At 49.6% G+C, this 19,970-nt stretch overlaps 5 protein-coding genes across 5 annotated transcripts; 1 reads left to right on the top strand and 4 right to left on the bottom strand.

Annotated features, from left to right (window-relative positions):
• Positions 1-6,982: 6,982 nt before the first annotated feature.
• Positions 6,983-8,444, bottom strand: F4812DRAFT_361041 (uncharacterized protein). Its single transcript, XM_047931840.1, has one exon. The coding sequence runs from the start codon at positions 8,238-8,240 to the stop codon at positions 7,410-7,412; it is 831 nt and encodes a 276-aa protein (XP_047790598.1). The 5' UTR covers positions 8,241-8,444; the 3' UTR covers positions 6,983-7,409.
• Positions 8,445-10,013: 1,569 nt separating this feature from the next.
• On the top strand, positions 10,014-11,987 carry F4812DRAFT_470911 (uncharacterized protein). The gene is made up of 3 exons (XM_047939032.1): positions 10,014-10,513; positions 10,561-11,269; positions 11,336-11,987. Exons 1-3 carry the CDS (start codon positions 10,223-10,225, stop codon positions 11,758-11,760), a joined length of 1,425 nt encoding a protein of 474 aa, XP_047790599.1. The 5' UTR covers positions 10,014-10,222; the 3' UTR covers positions 11,761-11,987.
• A 299-nt stretch (positions 11,988-12,286) lies between these two features.
• On the bottom strand, positions 12,287-13,950 carry F4812DRAFT_361133 (uncharacterized protein). Its single transcript, XM_047931841.1, has one exon. It carries the CDS (start codon positions 13,765-13,767, stop codon positions 12,304-12,306), a length of 1,464 nt encoding a protein of 487 aa, XP_047790600.1. The 5' UTR covers positions 13,768-13,950; the 3' UTR covers positions 12,287-12,303.
• Positions 13,951-15,238: 1,288 nt separating this feature from the next.
• On the bottom strand, positions 15,239-17,050 carry F4812DRAFT_361139 (uncharacterized protein). The gene has a single exon (XM_047931842.1). The coding sequence runs from the start codon at positions 16,832-16,834 to the stop codon at positions 15,467-15,469; it is 1,368 nt and encodes a 455-aa protein (XP_047790601.1). The 5' UTR covers positions 16,835-17,050; the 3' UTR covers positions 15,239-15,466.
• Positions 17,051-17,711: 661 nt separating this feature from the next.
• On the bottom strand, positions 17,712-18,692 carry F4812DRAFT_458720 (uncharacterized protein; the record flags this gene model as incomplete). Its single annotated transcript, XM_047937404.1, has 1 exon — positions 17,712-18,692. The coding sequence occupies one exon, from the start codon at positions 18,690-18,692 to the stop codon at positions 17,712-17,714; it is 981 nt and encodes a 326-aa protein (XP_047790602.1).
• Between the last annotated feature and the right edge of the window lie 1,278 nt (positions 18,693-19,970).

Here is a 19,970-nt window from a genome sequence, read left to right on the forward strand (position 1 = left end):
AGCCGTACATATTATCTTGCACAACGCGGCTTAGCTCTGACGTCTACAAATAAACCACTCATATACCCGGGGCCTTGCGTCTACATCAGCAAACGAGTCATCGTCAACGTGAAGGGAATAAGTATAGTAACGCCAAGGAGTTCCAGCTCTGGAAATATCGACCCAGCTCCTGGGACACGGTAGGAGGATGTACCTTTTTGTTTCAACATGGAGAATCCGCGGGGGAAAAGTCGAACAGGTTTTCTAGCAAAGAAGCCAATACCTATGATTCGGCTCACGGAGGATCGTTCGTCCCCATGTATTACTCACTGCTCTTCCACCTGCGTGCTACGGTGTGCGATCGTGGGCGACAGGTCTGCTGGGGCTTTCATGGGTCTGACCTGCAGCCACACGCTGACATGGAAGTATCGTACGCTCTCGACGCCCTGTAGGGCTGTGCCGACAGGGGCCTATCACCAGAGAAATAGCCACCGATAGAATCACGGCGTATCTAGTACGTGAGTACTCTATTGATACGGTCAAAATGGCGGGTTTCGTGGACCCCGGGAGATGCATGAGTAGTGGGTGCTTCTCGATAAATTCGATGCTTGATTCGACAACGTGAGATGAAGGTTCTGGTGGCGCTCTTTGTGCAACAACAAATTTGACTCCAGTCTCCCAACCATCACATCGTCTACAACGTCCCCCCCATGGAGCAGACCAATTGTGTCGTCCTTAACTCGCTTTCCCTCCACACTACCACCACTTCGGGATTCGCACGGTTGCTATTCCCAATACCTAGCGCTTGCTCACTAGGGTGCACACTAGTTGACATCCTTGCCTATCTACGACGTACTCAAGGATCAACTCGTCCTCTGACAGCGTAGGCAGAATAGCGTTGCGACCATGTATCACGTGTTTACGCTACGGGGGTTACGTTTGGATATTTCAAGATTGATGGTATTTACGTGCTCGCCGCAGGGTCGAATTCGAAGGTCTAGCAAAAAAAAAAAAAAAAAAAAAAAAAAAAAAAAAAAAAAAAAAAAAAAAAAAAAAAAAAAAAAGAAACTAAACGAAACGAACGTCCAAGATTCTGTAGATACGGACTTTACGCCAAGTCCGTGTTAACTATTAAACGTGAGGTATGATTTGCTTCGGTCTGGGACGGTAAACGGGACGTGGTTCTCCCGAGGCGGCAAGGCTGCGTGTTACAATTGGCGTCACCATTATTATCGCACTGCTCGTACGCCTTGAAAGCCGCCCTCAACTCGATGCGCCCGGTTACACTACCTACTGCACGTAGTCTCAGCCATGACGAAAGCTCTCTGACCTGCTAGAGGACGCAGAAATAGCATTTGAAGCTTTTTTGTCAGTTTGATAGTAGTATCGTAGATATGCAACCATGAATTTTGCTAGCTGTTCAGTTCCCGGTGTCTGGGTCGTCGCGACTAACAGAAGCCCGATTCTCTGCCCACCAATCCTGCAATCCGTCATTCGCATTGTGTGTCGATTAGTTACGAAGAGACTCCCGGGTTTCGATAACCCATGGTTACTTTGACAACGACAGGAAATAAAACCCGCATTCCAGCTCGATCAGCTTTTTTTTCAGGTTGTCGAATTCCCGAGCGAAATGGCTGATGATGACCTTGAAAACATGGGTCGTCTCTGATTCTCAAGGAGGTCCCAGGTGGACTGTCAGCTCGAATTGAGCTTGCGACCCTGATCTGACCTTGTCCGTGGCTGAAAGGTTTGCCAATAAGAGAACCTAACCTCCTAGCTAGGTACTTGGAGCAGTTCAGAAATGACCATTCGAGACCCCGGCTGCTACGTCAGACATATTACCCACTTATTATCTCAAAGCAGAGTCGTGATCGAACGCTTGGCTGTCAGCAGTCTGGGATTGGTGCATATTGAGTATGGGGTACATCCAATCCATGGCTCCCTGCCGTACAGACCGATCAGCTCAAGGCTTCCTCCCCTCCCTTGCCGTTCGGCTTACTATTATCATAATGTAGCTCAACTGGTATCGATACAAAGACGGACCTCAAGCTAGCAGGGAGCTACACGCATAGGAGGATAGGCTGCAGTGCTTATCCATCCTACGGCACGTCCATCTAGCTTGGGGGTTCCCGACGGCTTGGAGGGCCATACGGAAATATAGATGACCTACGCGATCCTACCCAAGGATCTAAATGCGGATGTAGCGCGAGATGTCGAAAAATTCATGCCTGTCAACGGTGGGAAAGGAAACTGCTATCACATGACATGGGAATTGGAACAAACGCATCGGACCTCATTTACTACCAACCCGCGCAATTGCCCAGCAGACGCGAACGTTGATAGACCTCTTCTTGATGCGTTCTATAAAGATTGACGGAAACCGCCAACACGTCTCAAACCATAACAGCGTATGCTGCCCCGAATCTTCAGGCACGATAGGTAGAATCCCATTAGTCGGTCCGTACTAGAGACACGTGGGTATGCTAGAGGTTCTCGTGCTCAATAGCCGTAAACATCTCCGGTTAGGATTCCGGTTGGATTCTGAGAATGCGTCTTGGAGATCGTGACTCGCAGGGATGGCCAAGCTAGCGAAGCAATTTTAAGGCCATTTTTCCATCAGGAGGCGAACAGCTTAGGACCTCTTAGCATGTCTCCTCTCACACGCGCGGAAATAAGCCACCCACGGAATCGTCCATCATTTATGAAGAATCGGCGATAATCGGTACCTAAGGTGGTCATCATGAGAGCTTAAACGAGGGGCGGGGGGTTATCACAAGCTTAGCCTACTCAGCTGAATTGCTAGGCACCTCTAAATTAACCAGTCTGACCTCCCCTGAATGTTTCAGTAGTTGGGGAAACGTCTGATAACCTAGCGAACGTCAGGATCAAGCCACAGCTCTATATCGACAAAAAGTTCCCCCGGAAGCTTCTGGGCAGTGCTATAGCCGAACAGAATAGTCGGTAAAATCCAAAAGGTTTATACTACACATTTCATCATGTGTAACAAGGGGCATCAGCCCCCGGTCCCGACGGCGCCCAGAAGATTTGGCCGCCCCTGTGTTAGTCATCGACTATCCAGTCGGGAGCTACAGGCGCGAGCTCACGAGCTAGATACGTGTTTCTACTCTCAATAGAAGGATGCTCGAGGGGGATCTAGCGCCGAATGGGTTGCGCAGGCGCATAATAGGCGCTACGTGATGGTTGCACATAGTGGCAACAACCTTATGCCAGGCTTTTTTGCAGCGTCGGATCCGAAGACGTGATCGAAATTTCCACTCCTATCAGCTTCTTCTTAACGTGCTGACATGTTTCGCGGCCCCTCGTCTCAAGTTAAGTTACACTACCCTCCCAAAGCTGCGGGATTCGTTCGACCGCGGTTGTCGAGTGGGACCTGATCTCGCGTAAGGTATGATAATGATGCTTCCCCAATTTTTATGCGCGCAATAGAGAATTTATCGGTTACAGTAGAGGTAGTGGTGTCAACTGTAAGTATCGATGTTTTTTTCTATCCGTTTTTCTCTTCGAAAAGCTCTCTTTTCGACACGTCTTTTCTCTCCTCTCCTCCCCGAATGCACGTAAGCATCCCGTTTACTTCCGGGTTTAGCCCCTCTCAACAACTACGTTCCTATATCTCCGTGTAACATGATATAGGTACCTCAATCTGCTGCAAGCCATAGACGACGTTTGTGTATCAACTGTTGAGCTAAGCAAAGTCTACTGATTTATCAGACCGGTTTAACAATTTTGTGTCTGTGACACCAATCCGAGTTCTACAAGGAGCTTGTCGATCATATGCAGATGTGACCGTCCGCAGCAGGACGTTTCAGCCAAGACTTGGGCGTTCGCTTCAGTCCTTGCCGCCATTTGATCGTTTTGATATGGACGATCCTGATTCTCCATGTACTCACCGCGCCTCTGCAAGCGTTTGTACGCGTGTTTCATTTATCCTCTGCTTGATAGGAAGCTTATACGAAGAAGATATAAATTTTAAGCAGACCGTATGTCAAGCGATATACGTATATGCCGGTATACATAGCATCGTACCTGTCGATTCAGAATGCGTGCGGCCCCGGTGTGGGTCTAGAAATTCCGGGCGGAGTCGTAGTCGGTTCCGGCTTTCGGCTCAAGCTTAATTTCATTTTGGACATGGATGCTATTCGCAAAATCGCACTCCTGCCCCGGCAGCCCCACATATCACTCGCATAATAATCGTTTTGCTCACGAGTAACGCGAGGCACAGTTCTAGAAACGTAGCGAGCTAACTTGGGGGAAACTAGGGTATCAGCCGCAATGTGAATACTACCTTAGGTAGGAAGCTATTCGCGTGCTTGTCATTTCGGCGATATCTCGAAACCGCTACTGTAATGCAAGACGAAAATTAAATTTCCTTTATTGCTTATCTTACCATCACCCACTTGACAAATTCTCCGAATCTATCTACCTTAGGTACCTAGGTGGGTAGGTAGGTTAATACAGGACGCAAGCAGGATATAAACTAGACCCCGTTCTACTCTGTAAGCGGACGCGCGCGGAAATTGGGTATGAAGCACACCTCTAAATCCCGAGCGCCTGGCTTCGTGAGTCTTGGCATCCATGCTCCCCCGCCGAGCTTACGGCTTTCCCCAGACCCAGGTTTCTCAACCGAACGATCGTCAGATTATAAACCCGTAAGACGAACAGCAACAGCAGCGTTCCCCTGATGAGTATCAGATTTCACCTGCTTGATGATTTATTAATAGTTTGATTACATGAACACCGAAGCCTATTGCTCCTACGCAGCGATCTTGGACCTCTCCCGCAGGATTTAATCCGGACACGCTAATATTCGCGGTTGAACGGTCTCCAAGTTTTCACTTAGCCTCCACAAAAGTACGGCGCGCGTTCGACCAATATAGTTACAAAGCATCATGATGTTATCCATCTTATTTATAACAACCTATAGATATCTTTTATGAAACGCGACATCGCTAACCGCATGGACGTCGAGATCACTGACGAGTTCGAGAATCGCTTTTCTATAGGCCGTGTCAGAATCCTACCAGAAAAGGTCAAACTTTTAGGAGAAAGAATTGGCTAATTGGTCTGATACGGGTTCTTCTCCACCTACACCCGCAATCAAAAATTTCATGCAAATCTTGATATGATCAACCAATATTGCCTTTCATGAGCGTGGAGCTGACTTCAGGTCGCCTATCCCTGACCTCCCTCGCGCACCTTTTCGGCGAATAGGCGAGCGGGCAAGACTTGTTGGTGTTTCTACGGCGACAATCCAGTAGCGACCGGCCAACAATAATAATGATAAGCATCGGACACGTTTCTCGCGCCAACTCAGTTGCCTACGGGCGATGCCAGGTCGGGTGCCGAGGCTAGCTTAACCCGCTTACCGCGTGCCCTCGCAGCTTAATGCCACAGGTTGGGGCCATGTTACCTACGAATGGGATAAGCCGGCGGGTTCGCAACTAGCGGAACGCTCCCCAGAGTAGTACAGCATCATCGAAATTGCAAGTGTGTAGATGAGCAGATTGTCAGCTCTGGATAAATTGGCCAGACTCGCTCTGCTCCAGATAATCCTGGGCGGTGTAAGCTTATTACTCATAATCAGACGAGATGGTCGCATAGTTCTTCCTCTCGAAATACCATCGAAATATCCTTTCGCTACTGCCCCGACGCCCACACGGAGCCCGAGCCCCGATCGCTAGTGCCCTCCAAGACCTTAGAAATGCACAAGAAGGATTCGGACGACATGGGCGGATTGGAGGTAAGAATATAGCGCAGAAGGCGAGTTCAAAGTGCAATATATACCTAGCCCCCACCGTTGTCGCTTGGATCTAGAGAAATCAGCCAGTGACGATGTTGCAGTACAAGAGATCTTGTACGAGTAGAAGCTGCCGTCGTTTGCCGTCGTTGCGGAGATCGTCGATAAACGCATCTCCCAAGGTATAGGATGCGGTCTAGAAGGATTTGCCATCGTGAGTCGCAGTTTGTGCGTCTGCAACTCCACGCCACCTTGCTCTCGATTAGTCGCACGCGCCGTCCCGTAGGGCCAACACCACAACTAGAAGCTCTACCTGGCTGTTTGGACGCGCGTAACGCATGGAGGAGCTAAGTAGATAGCCGCCTAATGATGCTTTTGTCCTTCCGGGACTCGTACAATATGTTCGTAAAACCGCAAGAGGAGCTTACTATTGTCTGATCCCTCTGGACCTGCTCGGATCAGTGGATTAGGAAGACTAGACAACCTCGTTCTTTCGTGCTACGGAATTGCTTCGTTGGACTTGAAGGGAGGAGGGAGCGCGAATTCGAATATTATTCTATAGCGTAGGACGCTGTCTCTGTTAATGCCTCTAGACGGGGCATGTATTTTCTTTTGGCGCGAGAAAAGCGATTTCCCACTTCTAGGCTCTTGAGCTGTCTTTTCCGCTTCCTACGAAGACGTGCTTGCACTCCGCATCTTGTTGCTGATAGCGAAACGTGTTCACCTAGCGTCCTGTATGTTCTAGGTGAATTTGGTTTCATCACGTGTCAAGTTTCGCGTTTCGAAGCCAAAGAGGGCGCCTTGGTATTTAGACGTGGTTAATACCGCGCAGCGAACCACGGCCTTGGAGTTAGGTATCGCGAGTTGACCATCTCCTATTGTCAGGGATGGTTTATGCCCAGGTAATGGCTGTCTTATGCAGAGCGGGTGTCAAGGCCATACATGCAGCATATCATAGTGATCTAGAAATCTCTGGCCTTCTATACTCTTACGAGGGAGCTAGCTACCCTTCACATAGACGGCACAGCCTAGCTCTACCCAGTCTATCCCTGTACTCCCACGTATCCCTGACACCTGTATTATCATTTGAGATATGCTAGACTAACGGTACCTTTGGAGACAGGTTATCAGGATACTGCTAGAGTCGGTGATGCCTTTTCGGTTATCGCCGCGTACAGAAAGCTGCCACACGATTCCCTGACTGCCTAAACAGTGACGCTACGCTAAAGGGGTTCTTGCTATGCTGACTTTCGATATGACCGAGGAGATTTTGCTACAAGACGGTTACGGAACGAGATGCGTACTGGGTAGCTCGTTACCGAAGACGTATTAACTGACGTGCCTTGGTAGTCGATGGGAACATGAGGCTTAAGACTGAAGTAGAATTCCTCAACGACTCGACATACTTGCGTGCCACTAAACTTCTACGAGACAATCTAAGCTACCACGGCCTTCGCCGTATCACTAATACGCCCACCATCTCTATAATAGGATACGGCGTCGAGACCTCGTTGCATTCATAGCCTGCGACTCGAACTGCTTCAAGCTAGCTAGTCGGAAGCAAGTTTTGATTACCCAGGCAATTTGTATTTCTAGGTCATGGACGGACCCATCAAGACGCTACGCCTCGATACCGCTTTCCTGCGCCCCTTTCCCCCACGACCCCTATTGTTTACTAAAACCCTCCATCTCCGCACGCATCCGCCTTCACCGCCACACCTTCATACCCCAACTCCTCTAATCGACCCTCTATCCACTTCAACGTGTCTTGCTTTTCACTTTCGTCTGGCGAGTCATCGTAGTATTCTTGTAAGAAGCTTTTATGGTATTGGCTGAACTTCAGACCCATGCAGAGCGGGCAGGCAAGGTCCACGCCGCAGCCCATGAAGGCGTCGAATTCAGAGGCTACCCCTCCCGTGCAACCCGGGCAGATAAACCTTTTCTCGCTGCATACCCAGCACTCCCCCCCTCGAGCCGCGCGATGAAATCCGGCACGTCGATGAACCCGTACAGGTGGGGTTTCCTGTTCGACCCGTCCAGGACGACTTCGAAGGTATTCTCCGGGCCGGTCAGCCTGCGCAGCTCGGGAATCTTGGTCTGGAGCTTTGCGGTCGTGGACGGGCTCGCGCACGCTGTCCCCGCTCTCGAGGTTGGCCGCCAGTAGCAGGTGCTCGTCGTCTTCTGCGGGGACGAACTCGTGTCTGGTGCAGCGGAGCAGCATGGTGTCGGGAGAGGCTGATGATTCCTCCTGCTGCTGCCGCTGCTGCTCAACTTTGACTAGGTGGAACTGGTCGTGCGCGCCCGCCCGCGCGAAGGCCACGATCGTGAGCCAGATCTCGTTGGGCAGCTTGAGGCCGCCCTTCTTGCTCCGGATGCCGTTGTCGGCGCCGTTGCGGGCCAGCAGGCGCTCCAGGTATTGGGTGCCTAGCCTTCCCATCTTGAGAAGGAGGAGGCTGTCCTCCGTGAGGCGTCCGCGGGAGAAGTCGGTTATCTTTACGGGCCTCATCGCGTTTGACGGGTCTTGACGACGACGACGACGACGATGACGACGACGACAATGATGATGATAATGGATATATCGAAGAAGAAATCACGACGGAGAAGAAGAGATGCAAGTTTCGGCCTTCTGTTCCTTTTGCGAACCGCACGCCTCTTAAACGTGACTTGCGAATGCTGCCTGGAAGAGGCCCGTTCGCCAGAAGGGTTACACGACAGGTTCAAATTGAGCCTAGCAGCGCACGGTCTTCCGTTCCTGGAGCTATCGAGGCTAGATTGATTAATGTTGGATGATTTATGGTGTATACCTAGGTAGATTGAAAATTTAGGCAGCAAAGAGAGTTTGTTGGGTAAAGACTAAATGCGTGAGACTGATTATCACTATATCCATCAGTATAGTACGGATAATACCAGATAATTTAACACTGCATATCACTGCCGTCGAATGATAATGGATGCCTGCATAACTTCCAATATGGCTCAGGGGCAAATTTACCTAACCTAATCTTTGCAAGCTTCTCAGGTGCTCCTTTTGATGATGAGAGGCGATGGTAAGGTAGAAATGCTGGATATAACGGAGTTTTACCGTTTGCTGTCCCTAACAGCCGAATGGCATGGAACATATTGAGATACTGTATTTCTTCATAATCTTTTTTTTTAAAAAAAAAAAAAGATATTAATTTTTTACTGGTATCTATGCCATAGCTTTTACTTTTATGCTTTGGCATCGGCGGGGAAACCCCCACGAGTTGTAATGATGCCGCTTAGTTTGCACTTAGAAAGCATCCGACCCCCCTTTCCCTTTTCCCTCCGCTCCCGATACATTCCCATCAAGATACCTACTCCGGAACACTTAAGCAACAGGTAGAAAAAAGACGAAGCTGTCTTGAACACGCGAAACTGATGTATGACTTCCTGAGTCCGAAAGCTGAAACATCACTTGGAAAAGCTAGGAAGACATTGCAGACCAGGTCTGCCTCTGATGGATAATGCACTGCCCCTATCCGCAGACTCGGAGTAAAGATGGTCGAGCTAGGGCGATAGAAAGAGGCCGCAAAGACCTACGTAAAGCTACGAATAACGGTGAACCAGCCCCGAATAGCAGAACGAAGACGACAAAAAGCCTCAGGATTATCTAGGTACGTAGAGAAACGATGCGTGGCCTAAGTAACAGGGCTCCGACGTGGCGAGCAGGGAGAAGTTGAAAACACTGATTGATGGAATCTACTCGCACTTTCTGTCGAGGGTTAGCGACTGGAAAATCGGCGATAAAGGCTCAGAAACTGTGGTAAAACACCAGGGAAACCGGAGGGGTTCATATAAAGTCATACAACTTTTGAAGGGGGTTCTTCTTGCGTATGCTCGTCTTGGCCGTCTAGAACTGATATGCCCGGTGATGAATATCAAACCTCCCTCGACGGAGCTAGCTACTTTTTACATACCTGATAGTAGAGCCTCGTACTAGCCAGTATATCTCTGCTATACCCATATATCCCTGACATTTCCCATCTCGCAATCTTTGAAGGAAAGTCGTGGTTGTCTTGCAATAGTGATAGACTGCTCTCTTCTAGGTAACTGAATGCCGTTACGCCGTAAAGTTGCATGTAAACGTACACCAGGCCGGTGCTTGAGTGCCTGAACTAGACCTCTGTATAAATAGTAATTATCCACCAAGTGGTATTACTCTAGTTGGATAGGTTAACCTCGACTTCGCCGGACTTGTGTAGACAGCACTATTAATAAAATCCAGGTAAAATCACAGATACAGATGCAAACTAGCCTGCCTGGGTAACAGAATATGCCTTAGGTATGTATGTACTTATCTCCTAAGGCAGGTACTTTTCTAAATGTGGCAGCCTTATCAACCCCTCTTCACTGCCGCACAATTTTGAAGTTTTTTCTTTTCTTTTCTCCTACCTCATCTCCCAACCTTTTCTTTCTTTCTCTTTACATGCCATATTTTATCACCATACCACAATTCGATTTCTCATAATGAGTCGTTTATCTTTTCGACGAGCCTTCGACCCGGATTATTCCAGCCAAGATGACGTTGGCTATACCTACGGAGAATATGACGACATACCAGACATGCGCACAATTAGACGCAATGTTAGACATAGCATGCCCCGGTGCTGTAATGATTGTCTCCGCGTCCGTTCCGAAACCCTCGACGCGGTCCTTGAAGAGTTCGATTATACTCTCTCAGAGTTGATCCGACTCGGCGAACAGATAGAAGACGACGACTATCCCGATCTCGAAGACATCCACGCCCTAAACCGGGCTGTGAGCCGAGATATTTACTTATTTTTTGTGCTTATTTACTGACCCAGATGTTCAATACAGTTGGCCGCCATAACGAGTTTGACTTGAGATGGTCGGTTGTGGCGCCTCTTACGCTTGCAAACACTGCCCCTACAAATATGCTGTCCCATCAGCAGTTTTACGAGGCATACCCACCGCAACCGGAAGCTTCGAGCTCCCGGCCGTATCAGCAGCCTGCTCCTCCCGCGCAATCTCCATTCTTCCCGGTTCCCAGTACAGCCGTTGGCCCATCCGTCCCGTCGAGCACTTCTGCAGCCATTACCGCTAACCCGACCCGAAGAACCACTCGCGGATCCCGAGGCCGAAGGCGTAGAAACAGACGGCCCCAAGCCGCATCGCAGACGAGTTCGTACAATGCGCCCTTGCCCGCTCCGCAGGTGCCCCCTCAGACCGCCCCTAGGAATGCCCCTCAACCGTCTCCGAGCCCGTTCTTCATGCCTCCGCAGCCAGTCCTAGGGCAAGTGCAGCCGGCGGGTAACCAGCCCAACCGCGCCACAGGTGTGCAAAATGTCGCTTCACCCACGCCACAGACCCTCCCACAACAACCTCAGGTACCGCAGACTCCCGTGCTTCCATCACCGGCCAGTATCCCGGTGGTTAAAAGACCACTTGCATGGCCTAGTTTCGCGCCAAAGCCACTAGGTCCAAGCAAGCCGCCTCAAGCGCAACTCGCTCGCCAGGCCACGAGCAGCAAGCGGGGAACCGCTACTTCTGGAGGTCATTCCTAGTGCGAAGCAGCATCCCTAGCAAACCGACAGTCTGCCTGGAACGAAACCCGCGGAGAGGACACCGAGACGTTCCCCGGCTACGAGCTGTACGTCGTCCGGTTACCTGCTCCCGAGCTCGACTGGGACGAGTGCTTCGGCACGCAGGAGGACGTAGCCGCTGCCGTAGCGGAAATATACACCAACAAAGTTCAACCCATCATCCGGTCGGCAGATAGCGGAGTGCCTAGCGGGAAAGAGGTGGTGCTCGGGCTGCGCAGCGAGGAAGACTGGAAAAACCAGTGTGCGCTCTACGCGCTCAACAAGGCCTTCAACATGATGCTGGCCTACTGCGAGGCCTTGGCCAGACAGGGCGAGAATGTCAGGTACGGCGAGCACCAAGCCGAGCAATGCGCCTCGATGCCGGGCGACAAGATCCACGATGACAGCGCGAGGTCGCTGGCTATCATACGGAGCTACATGGAATTCCAATACGGAAGGTGACTGACTGCGGGCAAGAAACGCCTTGATGTTGTTGATTTAGAGGGAAAAAGGGGGGTTGGGGGTTCATATGAGAAGATGCACGACATGCGCATTCTAGGGTGAAAACTACTTGGTCTTGATAGAGAAAAAGTAAGCATTTCCACACAGCCTGCATCTCATAGGATCCATAGGGAGTAAATGATCAATACACACCTAAATCCTCATTCATATATCCTCACTTATCGTTTGTTACATGTTTTGTCGTAGTTTTTTTTGTGAATCTTGAAACTTTGGCAACGTAGGAAGTCATTTCTGTCACGTGACTATTATCACGTGACATGTCCTCGTAGCATTCGTCATGGTCACATGACATTATCGTGTACTCGTCGGGTTAACTTCTTACATACAGACCTTAGAAAAAAAGTGATTATAACAACAATTTACAATGCGCGGCGTTTTAATACGGGTGCGCCTACGTATTTACTATCTAATAGCTCAGAGAGATATCATGGCCATTTATTTTCATATTGAACTTCAGCTACGAAGTAGTCTGTTGTGAATCAATCAGTCACTGGATGATTCTGGAATCACCCGGTTACGGGAAATCCCTAGGGGGCTCCTGTTGGATAAATCCACGTCGCCCTCGTCCAGAGGGATTGGAGCTGCGCGTCGAGCCTCGGCGATAGCTCTTAATTCGGTTGCCTTCTCCAGCGCTCTATGCGCTATGATCGAGGCTTCTCGTGCCTTGGAAAACTCCGCATCGGATGGATAGCTGCGACCTTGCATAGCGCGTTGGATCATAGTAGACGAGAGCTTAGGATCCGGTAGAAGGGGAATGCTCCAGCAGCTCACATTTTCCAGCGCGTGTATGAGTATGGACAAGTCGATGGTTCGGATGAAATAGGGGTCATCGTCGCTTTTGCGTTTCGAGGCGTGACCCTGACCTTTATAGGTCTGTGGAATCTTTACCTTGACTGATTCGTTGATCTGGTCAAAAAATCTCTGATAGAAGCCTGGCTTGGAGCTGAGTTCCTGCTTGACTCGTATGTAGAGGGTTTCCATATTCTCCCGGCCAGGGTTGCTGCTGCTGACGCTTTGCCATACCTTGAAGAACCTGCTATCTTGGTCGCAATCAACTAGCTTCCAAGGCCGCTTGTCATTGGTACGCACTCGATTCACGTATTGAATGCACGTGGCGAGGAGTTCGAGGCTTCCCATCCAGATATTCTGGGCGGCGAGACATCTCATATTCTCCGAGAATGACTTGGATGGGAAAGGATCGTGGACTGTTGTGTTATTCTCCAGGAGGACCATCGGGTTATCGATGCAGTCATAGGCGAGCTGGTATCTCCGTCCCACGAACTCGTCGTAGGAGCAGCCGTATAACCGCGGGAACAGGCGATAAACGATGCCGAACGAGTCTCGCTCGGCGCGGCGCGGCTTTTTTGGCAGCGCGCGACCCGTATCTGGTAGATTCTCTAGGGTATGATTCCCTAAGAGAAGAGACTTCACCGGGTCGGCCTCCCACTGGCGAACTACTGCGTCGTAGTCATGCTCGGTGAATACGTCGTCGTACGTCGGTTTCGGATTCATATCCAGGAATTGGCTTTCACTAACGGCGGGCTTGTTCGACGCCATCCAGACCTTTCCCGACTCATATCGTTCGGTTAATTTTTCCGATTCGACGGCAGATGTATGCTTCGAGGAACTGTGCGACTTATGCGATTTTGATCGTCTGCGATGAGATTTAGAGCTCGAATACCTCCTGCGCTTATTTCTATGCCCGGATCGGCTAGAATCGGATGAAGATGATATCGAGGAGGAGGAGTCCGAGTGATATGAGCTCGAGGATTCGGAGTCGCTTGAGAGGGCTGGCATCGTTGGTGCGTAGCTTAATAGACTTAATAGATGAGCGCTTGATGCAGCTCTACTCTCGGTAGGTTGACGAGCGCTCGATGCAGCTCCAGTCATGGTTGGTTGTTGGGCGCTTGAAGCAGCTCCGGGATTGCTTTTACGTCTACCTGTCATGGTTTATCAGCTCTTAACCTCTAGTGTGTGTGCGATGACGATGAAGGGACTGTGGTGGTTGCGGTGAGAGGTAAGTTGAATATTGGAAGGAGAAAAAGAAAATTTGTGGGAGGGGAATGCAGTTCTTAAATAAAATTCGTGGTGCAGACAGGCGCGTAGGGCACGGCAACGCGACTTCCTTCTCTGCTACTTCCTTCTTCGCGACACACCGTTGCCTAGGAAGGAGGTACTTAGAACTCATACAGCCTTAGGGCAGGTACCTCCGACCTAGGTACCTAAACCAAGGCAGGTGCCTCCTAGGAGGTACCGGGTACCCGGCATTGATGCCCTACAGTCCCTTCGTTATATTCATGCAGCTGGCAAGTGCATGTCAAGTGCATGTCGAGTATTTTACTGCCACCATTCCCAACAATTACGAGCTTTTCTTGACTCATCTCGACTTACCAAAAGCTTACATGAACACCAATATATTCTATTACAAGATAGATTAGGAATAGGAGAGGTAATGTGGAGATATAATTGTATACCTACTTAGGTATCTATTTAGGAGGCCTCTGCCAACTTCGTGAGATAATAGGTAGAAGGCAAGGCGTTACTAGATTACCTATTTCAAATCCCGACATCCACCGTATATGCGACCTCAATCAACGACATCGATATCATCCTAGCTAGGAATAATATTCGAATTTAATACCAGGCCAGGTAAAAACTTGGCTACGACATTCTTACGGATATAGAAGGCTGAAGCTCTTAGGTCTGGTACATTACGGTAATCATTATAATTGTGTTTGACTATCGAAGTATCTACACCATAGTGTCAGAAGGATCCCGTGATGTATGTCGTACATAGAGTGAATACTAGAAGCAGTAGCACGTAAAGTGTAAAGTATGCAGTGTATAGTAGTGATCTATTAACGCTTGCCCTTCGAAGCACCTTCGAGGGAGCAGCGTGCTCCTTATATACACTATCCTAGTGGGCCGTAAGGCCCTATCCGTACTAGTGCCTCATACCCCTGACATATTATCAAATTGGTCCTCCGCGTCCGCAAACCCGACCAAACCTTTAAGCTTCAGAACGTCTAAAAGAAAACACCGGCTGAGCATGTGGACCTTCCAGCCTTACCGCGCACCCAGCAAGATTCCGATTCCGGGCTACGGTCTTGCCGTCGCTCCTCACGTCTCTTGTGCCGCTACGAAATTTCCATACCGAACCACGTCTTCCGTCGCTCCCCCCGTACTCCATATCACGCCAGCTACGTTGCGCACGTCCTAAGCGGTTAGAAATTAGAATATCGTCATAATAAAAAATATTAAAATAATTTCCATAAGGGTTGGGTATCTTCTAACCCTTACGGAAAGAATCGACGAAAGATTTCCGATTAGCAGAAACATAAAGATCGTTAATCGGTTAGATCGCTTCTATTGAAAGAAACGAAATCACACCGGATACGTGTCCCGCAAGGGAATATAATATTACCACTTATAAAACGGTTAACGATTAATTCCATTAAGGGTATCACGTCGTAAAGCACGTAATAAGTAAAATAGCTTCGTTATTTCATAAGGAACTTCAATTACTTTAAAGCTATATATAAAATAACTCTTTTATTTTAAAGAGTCTCGAGTGAAACTCCTGGCAAGGGGTTCGTGCCAAATTAATTACCTATGCTATCTTATAATTCCTTATGCGACCGGGAATTTACTCTTCCTCGTCAGTCGGCGTCGGTTCCTCTTTTACCTGCTCGGGGCCGAAAAAGATTCTGAAAACCTGGTTCACCTCCCTCAGCAGCTTCACGTATCTCTCGGCGGCTTTCGTCTGAGCCTCCATCTCGGCCCTGTCAGCTTCGAGCTTGCGGACGAGAGCGGCGCACTGGTCATCGATAGCGTATATCTCGTGCTCGAGCTTCCTGAGGTCGCCTAGCGCGCTCTCCGCATCCGTGTCCGGGAACCTTGCCACGACCTCCATGCGCTCGAAGTAGGTCTTCCTTTCGGCCATCTCGCGCAAGCTCGCCTCGATGTTGTTCTTTAGGTGCGGCTCGAGAGCTAGCACGTACCTCTCGGCCTCGCTTAGGACGCTCTGGGTGCTCGTGTCATTCGTTGTTCCCGGGCCGTGCCCGTTGAAGCCGTCCTGCGTCACCAGCGAGCTCCCCAACATCGTGACGAGAATCTCGGCGAGAGGAAGGTCGGTACGCTGCCAAGTACGGATAACGGGCGTCACGACGACGGTAGGGTGCTTACCCATGTATTTCAGGGCGCAGCACACGAGACCCCATGGCTTGTTTACCAGTCTTAGGCCGGTGCTCGGCTGGTATTTTGTAATACTAACATTCATACTCTCTGAGCAGCCGACGTATAGGGGGGACGCGATCTGGTATATCTGATCCGGTCCCGGGAGCGAAGGGTCGCACCGCTGAATTAGGGAATTCATGAAGAACTGCGTCTTCGCCGTGGCGTCGTCGTGGTTCACGAACCGCATCTCGTCCGGCTGTTCAGCATATCTACTCCCGTACTGCGTATCGATCTCCCTCGCGAACTTGTCGAGATCGCGGGCCTCTGCGTTGTCGGGCTTACCCTTATGGATCTTCCACGCTTCATATGCTTTCACATACATATTGAGTGTCTTGATAAGATCTCTGATCTCGTCCCGGTTGAGCCACTTGCCGTCGCGGCCGTCGATGGCCATGGCGGCGACGTAGGCCCCCGGACCGTCTGCCGCGTAGTGCGCCGGCTTCCTGGTCGGGCTGATCATGTCGAAGGCTACAGTACCTAGTATCACGGACCTCAACAGGTCTTTCAGTATGCTGTGGAGTAAGATGCACATCGCTCTCTTGTTAGTCTTGTCCTGGCGGATCTTCAGCGCCGCGGACGACGAGCCCGGTAGGTTAGCTCCCAGTTGCTGCAAGTCGCCGGCTAGCGCGGAGAACATCAAGGATAGCTCATAATAGCTATCGTGGTCCTCCAGAGCTTTGAACATCTCCAGCCTCCTTCCGCGCATGAGCGGTACCCTCTTGTCGGGGCCGAGGGGGTCCGGCGGAACCCAATTGCTTACGGGATTTGAGGAGGTCATCTTGGAAAATGCTGTCGGTAAAAAGCGTGGATGGGAAATGCGGTATGATTATTTGTTGTCGCGCGGGGAAAATGGTAGTTGTTTATCTCGAGGCGGACGCGTTGCAGTCTTCGGCTGGAGGGGGGGCATAAAAGGAGCATAAGGGGAGCGGCAGCAGGAACCAACCCCGCGTCCCAGCAGCGCCCCTCCGTATTTTCACGTGTGCATACCTAAGCTATAGGGGAATGGCAGCCTAGCGCGTTCCGGTAACCTCTGCATATAAGCTACTTCATCCTCCGCTGTAAAGCATCTGCAGAATAAACGCCGCATTGGGGCCTTAGGCTCACCCGCCACCCGAGCACCTCGGACTGCAGACGACGACTTGTGGACAACTCGTCATATGGAGATATTCTCAACCCTACGCCCAAGGTAAGTGCACCTCGATATACCTACATGACGAGATTTATCACTTCCTTTTCTTCGTCTTCTAAGAATACAGAGCCTCGACCCCTCAGCTCGGGGGGCGAGGAGCGAGACGAAATTAGCGCAAAACTTTACGTGAAGGAACTGCTAGGAAGCACATCCTTGGAAGGATACTACTATCTACGAGTTAGGACTCGGAATGAGGATTTAAAATATGCGGCGTTTTAGTTTACGTATGGTAGGGTCGCCGCCGCGAGACGTTGAGCGCTAACTAGGTCGTTGGAAGAATCAGGGGTATGAGGATATGTGGATACGATAGGGGTCCTCGAGGGAGGTTAGAAGGTGGGACTTTACTCGACGCGGACGTCGTTCTACGCGGTACGGTATTCGGGATTAGGTATTTGTTAGTAACATTAGACTATACCTAACTAAGGGGAGCGGTAGCGACGAGAGCTCCGGACGGAAAGGCGTTCGTTCAGCGGCGATCGCGGTAATCGCGACTGTCGCGGGGCCGTCTGTCGGGACTGCGGGAGCGAGGTCTCGATCTAGATCTGTTCGCCTCTCTGCGAGGGCTGGACCGGTCTCCCTGCCAGTCTTGCTGGTCGGGCCCGGAATTTCTTCTCCTGCGTCGCCCGCGCCTCCTGGTCCGAGTGGGTCTCTCCCTCTGTGGCGCATCGCCCGGCTGTGCGCCTTGGGAGGTAGTTTGATTGGCCTCTTCGCCTTCGCCTACGGCTTCGTTATCGCCGTGTTGCTCATCGCGGCACTGATCACCGACGTGTTCATCATCGTATCTTCCATCGTCACGTCCATCGTCGTGTTCCTGGTTACGGGAAGGAGTCGGTGACAGCGATAGCCTGGACATCAAGCGCTCATATGCCGAATTGTTCCGTGTATGTGATGCGACGGGACGGCGATAGGCGTCGGCTGGTGCCGGGCGATGATCGGGAGTCGGACCTGCAAGCAAACTGTTCCTGGCGTTTCTCATCTTAAGCTCGTATCGGAGATTGGGTTGGTATCCGGGCGCATCTCGGGAGCTTGCCGCTCGCCCCGGAGCAAGATTTTGGCTTGTGACGGTCCGAGGACCAGTGGCCTGCCGCTTCGCTTGGCTCGGATATAGAGGATCAGGACCTCGGCGTTTCGCCTTGTTCGGCTGTTGAGGAACAGGAGCGTGTGGCTCGACTGGGTTTGGCTGTTGAGGAACAGGAACTCGTATTGGCTGCTGAGGGCTAGGAGCTGTCTGAGGCGGCGCCGAGGTAAAGCCTTCTGCGTCCGGGTCGCCGCATTCAGAACCTGACCTAAGATTTTTATTCGGATATCTACGCCGGTTGGAGGTAGGTACGCGTTGTCGGTTGATCTGCAGTTCAATTGTTATCGATAACCGACCATTTTGATTAACCATAACCTGGGCGCCTTGCTCGGGATTGCAATTGATATTATCGTTTGTTTGGGAATTCATCTTGAAGGGCTTTCACGTGCGCCGCGTGTAAAGGTTTCAACGATGAATGGTGAAAAGATGAAAGAGAAAAAAAAGAAAAGAAAAGAATTGTGGGAGGAGGAGCGAGATATTTATATGCAAGCAGGCTGGAGGGGAATTCCTGAAAATCAGACTGCAGCCTAAGGCTGGCAGGTACGGAAAGGATCAAATCAGTTTGTACAAGCAGCTTGTACCCTTTTGATTCTTCCTACTTTTTTTTCTATTGGCTGATCTTGGTTTGTGATCCTATTTCAGCCGTTGATTTGAATTTGTGTGCTACATTTAGTTCCGATATAGTTGCATGGTTCGTCAATACATCGTCTTGATTCTTGATTTTTATTTTATCACGACCAACTATTTTCTAAACCAATGTATTTTATTCCTTGTCATATACCCTCCGTGTAGGCCAACGACTTGTAGCTACCATATCGTTGATTACATTAATACTTTGCAAATACAGCCTTTTGTTTTCACCGAGTCACCGTATCATACATGATCTACTCAATTGGTAGAATCATAGACATAGAACATTGTTAACCTTACCCTCTTTCCTAAATATCCCATGCAGAGTACCGCCAGTAAGAACAAGACGAGGTCTTAACATGGGGGGCATGTATGGCAAGGCGCAAGCAGCTATTCTACTATTTAATATATTTCAACTTCTGAGATACAGATTTAGGCATATATTTGAGTAGAAAAGCGTTTTTAGTTATACGGTCTCTGATAGGGAGAGTAGGATCGGTGTTCAAAGGCACTAGGACATTATATTTTCATCTTGTACCGGTGACATTACATGACCACAGGAAGCGGTAAATTTGCGTAAATCATTCCGGGCCATCTTTAGATCAGAACTCCTAAGTTATATCATGTTGGCCTTAGATTCGAGGAGTAAACCCCCGCCTTCTACCTTACTGAGTTTATGGTACTTTATGAAATCTGAAAAGATTTCATGAATACATTCAAATTGAGTGTTAAAAAAATTCATCAATAGAAAGTGTCGAGATCGAGGTTCAATGTATCACGTGATTCCATGGAATAGGGGGCATTACATAAGCCCAAGCACGTTTACCTTCCTTTAAGCCCACGTTTTAAAAACTGATTCAATTACCGCATATGATTTTTTTTTTTTTTTTTTTTTTTTTTTTTTTTTTTTTTTTTTTTTAATAAAATAATAAATTTTTTTATTTTACCAAAAAACCGTTCAACCCATAGAAAAACGGGCCACACAGGGTTTTATTAAATACCAACTAACGACATAAT

The sequence above is a fragment of the Daldinia caldariorum genome (assembly GCF_022478825.1).
Source record: "Daldinia caldariorum strain CBS 122874 unplaced genomic scaffold F4812scaffold_7, whole genome shotgun sequence".
NCBI classification, from domain to species: Eukaryota; Fungi; Ascomycota; class Sordariomycetes; order Xylariales; family Hypoxylaceae; genus Daldinia; species Daldinia caldariorum.